The 9200-nt window shown below is 43.5% G+C and overlaps 1 protein-coding gene across 1 annotated transcript; it reads left to right on the top strand.

The window, feature by feature from the left end:
- Window positions 1-664: 664 nt before the first annotated feature.
- Window positions 665-8091, top strand: LOC126175391 (uncharacterized). The gene is made up of 2 exons (XM_049922173.1): window positions 665-853; window positions 6913-8091. The coding sequence occupies exons 1-2, from the start codon at window positions 803-805 to the stop codon at window positions 7918-7920; spliced, it is 1059 nt and encodes a 352-aa protein (XP_049778130.1). The 5' UTR covers window positions 665-802; the 3' UTR covers window positions 7921-8091.
- Window positions 8092-9200: the final 1109 nt, after the last annotated feature.

Below are 9200 nucleotides of genomic sequence, written 5' to 3'. Positions count from 1 at the left end.
ACAAACTAAACTAAAACATTCATAGTTCATTACGTATTACACGAATATGTAATAAAAATTGGGGTTCCTATTTTTTTCCATCTGGTTTCCCCCTTCAAGCTAGACAAGTTTCGTTCTTTGTAGTTTATTTCGTTTAACGCTTATTCGTGAGATATTTGTGGCCCGGTCACTATCAATGGACCACCCTGTATTTTTGGACTGCATTTTGTGGCACCTCAAGATGGGGCTCAGTCCCTGAAGACAGGTTACGTAAAAAAAACTTCTGTAATAAATATTAACACAACTGAACCAATATTTTCAATCATGAGCAGTTCTCGCATCTATCATCCAAGCTCAGTTCTACTTCATCCGTTGCTTCCGCCAGAAATGGGAGAACGTATATTAAATTTTCCACCATGTATACCCTCACATCGGCTACATATTTAACTATGTATTCTTCCTACTACATTTTATATGGACAATAAACAAAATTTTATTATATTCTACCCTAGTTGGTGTTGCAGTAATCAGCAGCAGTTTATATTTTTACCGCAAAATCTTGCAGCCACGTCAGACGCACACCTGACTGAGACGGTGCCGTCCTCGTATGCTCCATTGACCTTTACGTGACAACGTCAAAGCGGCGTGTGTTGCTGTAGGAGTTGACGTTGAGGCCCCAGGCTAGGAGCGGAACCAGCAGGGCGCCGCATCTGTGCCAACAAGCGCCGCGGCCGCAGCTGCGCAAACAGGTGCTTCCCTCCGCTGTTCTCTGCGCTGCTCGGGTATAAAAGCGGTGCGGACGTGCGCCCACTCTGCAATCAACATGGCGCCCAAAACGGTCTTCGCTCTCCTGGTCGTAGTCTGTCTCGCGGAGGTGAGTTAATTCAAGAAACGAGTGGAAACTGCAGTCTCTCGCTACTGTAAGTGAGGGCCTTTTCAATCGAGAAAATTTCATCCATTTCTTGCTTAACAGTACAGCTTTTAGATGCGTTATCTTCCCACTTGGTGATAGTGAGGTAGGACACACTCTTTTCCAGGCCGCTTAGCCCTCGCAAAATTTACGGAGATTCACTAAGAAACATATTTACCCAGCATTCGCTCCAGAAAAATGCATATGCATGCCTACAGCAGTAACAATAATTAGTCGTTTCTGTATTGTCTGGGCAGAAACTTTTACTGTCGCTTGACTGAAACAGTCTCATTAGCGGAGCTCTCACTGATTCATTTGAAATGAGGATCTTTGAACAAATAATTCTTCACAATTCTTTTCTCATCTAATCTCAGAATTTGGTGGGAATGTCAGCCAACTTCTTTCACATACACAATTTTTGCACATATCCCCATCTCGATATAGGCCTTACGCTAGCACTGTATAAAAGCATGTATCCCCTGTTCGTAACAGCTGTTGTCTTGCACTCCCAACCATATCCTCACTGCACGAATTACGCTCTCATGTACTTCCGCCTACAGAATCCTTGAGTGGCCCGAACGGATGAAAGTCCATTTTCGCTAGGTCAAGGTTGCGGGATGGGTGAGAAAATGATATCCAACCCAATTCGACAGTGTGTTCCCAGGTCTTCAGACTTGGGTGTCTGAGTTGTTTGTCGTGTTGGGGAAATATTTCTTTTTGGATTTATGTCAGACCGAGCACCCTGAACGCTTCTCCAGTTTGTTCCGAGTCTTCCCCTCTGAATTAGTAGTTGACCCTTTTGGTAACATATCCCAAAAGACTGTTATCCAGACTTTGCCAGCAGAGTGATTATGATTGGTGACAGCATTTGTCAACTGTAACGATCCGTGAGGGAAAGGCCTCTTTATTGGTCTCAACCTTCCGAAATAGATGAAACGCAGTGTGCAATAAGATCTCCGCAGGCTGCTGTATTTCTATGCTCACAAGAAAAGACCACAGCCAGTCATCATCTACATATAGAATTAAAACGTGGTAAAATGCTGCGCGAAGAAAACAACAGGCCCATCCTTCTTCGATAAAACCATAGTGTCTGTAGGGCAAATAGTCAGTGAATAAAAATTATGGTGATCGAAAACATCTGCATATAAATACCGGGACATGGTAAAGAACATGGTGGAGAGTATTGAACGCCATACCTTCATAGTTAAAAGCATGATATCTGTGGTTTGGATAGTCAATGTAAAAAATTTGGGCGATGGAAAGCATTCGACGACACCGCCTGTACTACACGATGTGTAGGTGTGTCTGTGTTGTGCTAACTTTGTGCTGTTGTGTTGCGTCCTTGTTACATGACACTGGACTTTTCTGCTGCCCAACTTACGATTGACATATTGACATTCTGTCGCGCTGACCACTCAGCTACCGGGGGCGGACCCCATGAAGTAATGAGTGCTGTCGACAAGGGGCCTCAGATCGATTCCATATTCCTAGATATCCAGAGGGCTTTTGATACCGTTTCCCATCAGAGTGGTCACATTTCGTAGTGATATACGGTAAATCATCGAATAGAACAGAAGTGACATCTGGCGTTCCGCAAGGTAGTGTCATGGGCCCTCTGCTATTCCTGGTTTACATATATGATCTAGGTGATAATCTGGGCAGCCCCCTTAGATTGTTTGCAGATGACGCTCTAATTTACCGTCTAGTAAAATCATCAGACAATCAATTCCAATTACAAAGTGATCTAGAGAGAATTTCTGCATGGTGCGAAAAGTGGCAATTCGCACTAAACAAAGAAAAGTGCGAGTTCATCCACATGGGTACTAAAAGAAATGCGATAAATTTTGGGTATACGATAAATCGCACAAATCTAAGGGCTGTCAATTCGTCTAAATCCCTAGGAATTACAATTACGAGCAACGTAAATTGGAAAGACGACATAGATAATATTGTGGGGAAGAAGAAACAAAGACTGCACCATGTTCTCAGAACACTTAGAAGATGCGACAAACCCACAAAAAAGACAGCCTACATTACACTTACCCGTCCTCTGCTGAAATATTGCTGCGCTGTGTGGGATCCTTACCATGTAGGACTGACGGAGGACATCGGAAAAGTGCAAAGAAGGGCAGCTCGTTTCGTCTTATCACGTAATAGGGGTGAGAGTGTCACTGATATGATACACGAGCTGCGGTGGCAGTCACTGAAACAGGCGGTTATTTTACGTCGAGATCTATTTACGAAATTTCAATCACCAACTTGCACTTCCGAATGCAAAAATATTTATTTGCCACCTACCTTGTTCGGCTAAATGATCATCATAATAAAATAAGAGAAATCGGAACTCGAACGGAAAGATTTAGGTTTTCCTTTTTCCCACGCGCCATTAGAGAGTGGAATGGTAGAGGAGTAGTATGAAAATGGTTTGATGAACCCTCTGCCACGCACTTCAGTGTGAATTGCAGAGTAAACATGTAGATGTAGAAGTTCTATCTACGCAGCAGCTAGCTCCATCGTCTCCACTGGGGAACGTGGCAATCAGTCAGAATCACTGAGTAACGGACAGTATTGCGAGATGCTCCGCAGACGATCCGTCAGAGTACAGAGTCACTTTTTCTGCCAAATCGGTGGCCTAGTGGCAGTCGTCAATGCCTATGACTTGGACGTTCTGTAGTGTCGTTGGATGACGTTTCCGGACGCGGGTTCCTGTCAAGGAATTGTTCCTCAAGACACGCGCTACAACACCTCGAAGATTGTCGCAACATTTCTGGGACGCCCTGTACATTCGCTAATATCGCTAACATGCAAGCTTTTCTTTTTCCATTCGCCACTAACCCTTGTCAACACACAGGATGATTATAATTAAACTTTTGCTGCTTGAGTCATTGCAGACAGAAAGGTACCTAAATTTACAGAAATTAGGTTCAGATCGTGCGCTGCTGGATTTGCGATGTTAGCAGTGTTACTAACACGACTTACCGTTAGGCGCCGTTGAGGGTAAGAAGACGTAGGGCTGAAGCACAAGAATCAGTGTGCATTACAATTACTGACAATCAACATGGGTCGCGATAAGGTGAGCGGCTTCTTACTTCTAAAGCTATTTTATCAAATCGAGAGCAATAGTGCTGCTGATATTCGTGAGTATCAACTCATTAAAGAGATACGGAGAGGCCCTCTTTCTGAACGGAGATTGAAGAACATCATTCGAATTAATTGGCGATTTTGGAAATGTTTCTGGGAAGGCAGATGCCCGATTTCGCCACAAATTGTCGGAGAAGTTACCGTTACCATGGCAGAGAATGCGGAACGCAGTGTGAGATCTGCGAACAATGCACGAGCTGTGTTTTACACCGTCTCTATTTTGCATTAAGGACTTCTGTTTGTACAAATACATCGAACTCTTTTTAGTGTATTGTATGTTAACCGGGGACCTAGAAACGACGGAGAGGCTTCGTCCCCGCCGCAGTCGCAGTGGTCCACAACCCCACGATGGCTACCGCAGTCCACTTCACCCCTCCGCCGCCCCACACCGAACCCAGGATTATTGTACGGTTCGGCCCACGGTGGACCCCCCCCAGGGAACGTCTCACACCAGACGAGTGTAACCCCTATGTTTGCGTGGTTGAGTAATAGTGGTGTACGCGTACGTGGAGAACTTGTTTGCGTAGCAATCGCCGACATAGTGTAACTGAGGCGGAATAAGGGGAACCAGTCCGCATTGGCCAAGGCAGATGGAAAACCGCCTAAAATCCATCCACAGACTGGCCGGTTCACCGGACTTCGACACAAATCCGCCGGGCGGATTCGTGCCGGGGACCAGGCGCTCCTTCCCGCCCGGAAAGCCGTGCGTTAGACCGCACGGCCAACCGGGCGGGCCCCTTTTTAGTGTTCTACTGTGGAATTGGCAATTACGTTAACATTGCACCTCTTTTATAAGTACTTTTGGCTGTATGGGCTTTGCTTTAAAAAATTAATCTTTACATACTGAGTTTGTCATGTAATTTCTCTATCTCTTCGTCCTCTGCTCGTGACGTCGGAATGTATACCTGAACTGTTGTTGTCGGTACTGGTTTGCTGTCGTTTCTGATGAACCGTCCACAATAGCACACTCTTTGTCCTACCTTCTCATTAATAACGACTCCTATTGCCGCTATGCCATTTTCTGCAGCTGTTGGTATCGTCCTATACACGCCTGTCCAAAAATCCTTGTGGATTTTTTTCCTTTCAGTTACTGACCTCCACTATATCTAGACTGAGTCTTAGCATTTCCCTTTTCAAATTTTCTAGCATCCCTACCACATTAATTTTTTTAACGTACCCCGGCTCCTAAAACGTTACCCTTTCGATGGTTATTCAATCTTTTTATAACGGTGCGCCCCTGTAGACATGAATGGGGGACTAGCCCGGAATCTTTCGCCAGCGGAGACATCATCATGACACTATTTGAATGACAGGCAACATACCCGGTGGATACACATTATGTGCCATTAATGCAGTGGTTTCCGTTGCCTTCTGCATCCTCATGCTGTTTATTATTGCTGATTCTTCCGCTTTTTAGGGAAAATTTACCACCTCTCTGTAATCCCCTCCATCCTGTTTTACAAGGCAGCTGGCTGAGCGATGCTGACTTCTTATGCTAGAAGTCTCCAGCAGCCATTGATGATGATTTTTATTCAAAATTTAAGCAGTGGCGTGGTTCAAACCCGGAAGTGAGGACGTTTTTATCAGTAGTCAAAAACTCTACCTCCATCATCAAGATGAAATACATAAATAGACGCTTCTTGCCTCCTACAAGTCTTCCTCTAATAATACCAGCACTCTCAGACAACCACAGAATTTCCCAAAAGATTATAGAGCTCTCTGAGCTAAATAGTTTCAACGTATACTACAGAAATTATCTTACGTGAAGGTAAAAAGACAATCATTTTACATCACTGCCAACTATTTTAAGATAATTTTTATTTGCATGCAATGTTGGAAGGGAATTTGCAATCAAAGCTTGTAACGCATTGGTTTACTGAAATCAAAAGAAGTTCAAACATGGTGATCGCAGAAGTTGCGGCCGCACTAGAGTCTCGACGTAGCTACTTATCGACGTGAACAGATCCAGTTCCCTTTTCATGATTTACTAGTTGCTCAACAGTTATGATAATCTTGTAGTGACAGAGCACCTGTTGTATATAGGATTACAGAAATACTAGTATCGATGCTAACTGAACGTGTGTCTTTTATCTCCGTTTGGGTGAAATTACTCTGGAATTACCGACAATGATGTTATTCACCACCTAACCAATAATATTCCTGCTGTAGGCTCATACTGTTAAATAAATTTCCTGACGCATATTACATAAATTTTCTATGTAGACTGGCATTGAGAATGGAAGCTGACCACAAGATAAGACGGCCAGAGCTGTGCAGTCGTTCTGGACAGTTCTTCACTACATTACACACCATTTATAATCTTTACGAGCCATGCTTCTTTGACAAATTCACAGAGACTCACGGGCATTTTCGAAGACATCTGCAATGACTACAAATCACTGTGTGTATTTTATGTTTGTTGTCTAACAGAAGATGACGCAAATAATCTTTCCTTTAGTAAAACAAGACGACACAAAATTACGATAGCCCTCTTAGACGAGCTTGTGAAGGCTGGTCATCCGTTGGCTGTCACACCACCTATCACACGCCCTTCCGACTGCCACACCCACGTCTAATGCCAAGAATATGATGTTCTAATGAGCAAAAAGTATCTCGTTGCAGCAATGTTTTGTAAACGAAATATGAGATTTGTTCCATTTCATTAGTAATAACATGGCTCCATGGTGTGAGCTAAAAGCTAGTGAAAAACGTAAAAATGCCTTCGGTGCTCTGTGTGACCTTCAGTGAATGACCTTTTTGAACTGTGTCCAGGAATATATATTTGTGATTTGTGAGCAACGGTTTAGTGAGATATGTAACTCACTGTACTGAGTGCAGACTGAGCTTGTTAGTTACCATTCATACTCGTCTTCATGTTACAGCTGACGTGGGCTTCTCCAGCTCCGTTCCACAGCAGGCGGTCAACGAACGCCACAACAGCTACTGCTACAAACGCCACAGCTAACAGTTCTTCCAACGACGCCGCCAGCGATGACGACAGCTCGAGCAGCAATATATTCAGCGAGATCAAGGAACACGTAGACAACGTTTTCGGTAACATATTTGGCAAACGCTCTGTTGACTCCAGCAATTCCTCTGACGTCAGCTCTTCCTCCAACACCACCACCAGCAGCAATGACACTTCCTCCGATAACGTTTTCGACGAAATTAAAGACAATGTGGAAGGGTTCTTCGGTCACCTGTTCGGGAAGCGCGCCGTGAAGTTCCCGACACCTGACGTGTTCACCAAACTCTACGAGGAGTGGACAAACCAGAGAGCCAACCGCTCCGTCACCGTTAGAGCCACCAACAGCAGCTCCACAATGGGCGACTTGTTTACCGAGGTTGTCAAGGGCTGGCTCAATGGAGACTACAGCAAGCGGTCTGTTACAGTGAGGGAAACCGACAACAGCTTCACAATGGGCGACTTGTTTGGCGAACTTTTCAAGGAATGGCTCAAAGGAAACTTGGACAAGCGTTCCGTTACCGTGAGGGAGACCGACAACAGCAAGCGGTCTGTTACCGTGAGGGAGACCGACGACAGCTTCACAATGGGCGACTTGTTTGTCGAACTTTTCAAGGAATGGCTCAAAGGAAACTTGGACAAGCGTTCCGTTACCGTGAGGGAGACCGACAACAGCAAGCGGTCTGTTACCGTGAGGGAGACCGACGACAGCTTCACAATGGGCGACTTGTTTGTCGAACTTTTCAAGGAATGGCTCAAAGGAAACTTGGACAAGCGTTCCGTTACCGTGAGGGAGACCGACAACAGCAAGCGGTCTGTTACCGTGAGGGACACCGATAACGGCTTCACAATGGGCGACTTGTTTGTCGAGCTTTTCAAGGAATGGCTCAAAGGAAACCTGGACAAGCGTTCCGTTACCGTGTAAACATACAGATAATGGTCGATTTTGTCATGTACTTTGCGCACCACTTACAAGAGCAATTAAGTGACTACAGATGCAGCACACTACTTGATCTGATTGCTGGTAATTTATTCCTGAATTATTCATTTGTACAATACAGCTATTTTCACAATAAACAGATATAGTTATCCTTTATTGAATTTTTTATGTTTTATGTGGCCTACTATTGACATCTTCAGTTACCCGTGTTTTCTAGATTTCTCACGAGATATGGGGCTTATGTAACATATAGTGCAATACCTGCTGATGTCAACACTCAACTCCCACACACTCTTTCCACAGCAGTCAAAACAATTGTAAGCCAGAATGTAGACCTTACAGTTCACTGAGTAATGGAGTTTGTATCACCGAATTCCGCATTGTATATCTAGGTCACTCGTAGTTGGCTGTTCAAATGAGTTAACTAGTCAGATGATACTAGGTGAAACTGTCTCTGGTAATACCAAGCTTAGAGAAGCAACATAAGTTTTCATAGTCGCCTTGTGATTGAAGAGTCTAGTACTTAGAACTTAAGATATGGAAGAGTACCATTAGCATTGGGAAACTAATCTGAAATAAAAGTAAGTTCAATTTACGACTTCAGTGGCTATATAAATTTCGTAAAATCGCATTTATGTACATTTTAATGCAGCAATCCACACGTATGTGTCAGATGAATATTTTTGTATTGCGATGTATTTTAGGCATGTTTCCACTAATGTCTGGTGTCACGTAAATACAGAAAGGAAGTTATTTACTCAAAAATTCGTTACTCAATCAAAGTAGAATTAACTGTTTGCTAGAAATGTTCGGACTCTAAGGGATTTTTTTCGGTGCTGACGGGATGAGGTAGGTGAAAGAAGCAAAAGAAAGGAAAATGTGTGAAACAAATGTTATATAGAAATCTAATGCACAAAAATAAATTTTTATATTGGTTTCTGTTGTGTAAGATACATATAGCAAACTTTTTACACCGTGTTTCCATGGTTTCGTTTGGGTTGAATTCCTTCGTTTTTACACACATAACGCATAAAGATGAAAAAACCTAGCTCTTAAAGAATCAGGCTGAAAAAAAATTAAGTACTGTAGTCATAGTCGTATACGGAAAATGGAACTCTCAGTTGAACGAAGAAAACGACAAAATTCTTAGACGCGAGAGAACAAGCTGTGAAAACTGTCCGACAGGTGAAACATGCTTTAGACGTGAAGCTTTTAGATCGCGGAAGACATCGGAGACTTACATGAGCCTACAAACCTAATCACAG

The sequence above is a fragment of the Schistocerca cancellata genome, chromosome 3 (assembly GCF_023864275.1).
Source record: "Schistocerca cancellata isolate TAMUIC-IGC-003103 chromosome 3, iqSchCanc2.1, whole genome shotgun sequence".
Taxonomy (NCBI): domain Eukaryota; kingdom Metazoa; phylum Arthropoda; class Insecta; order Orthoptera; family Acrididae; genus Schistocerca; species Schistocerca cancellata.
This window is presented reverse-complemented; position numbering and strand designations above follow the sequence as displayed.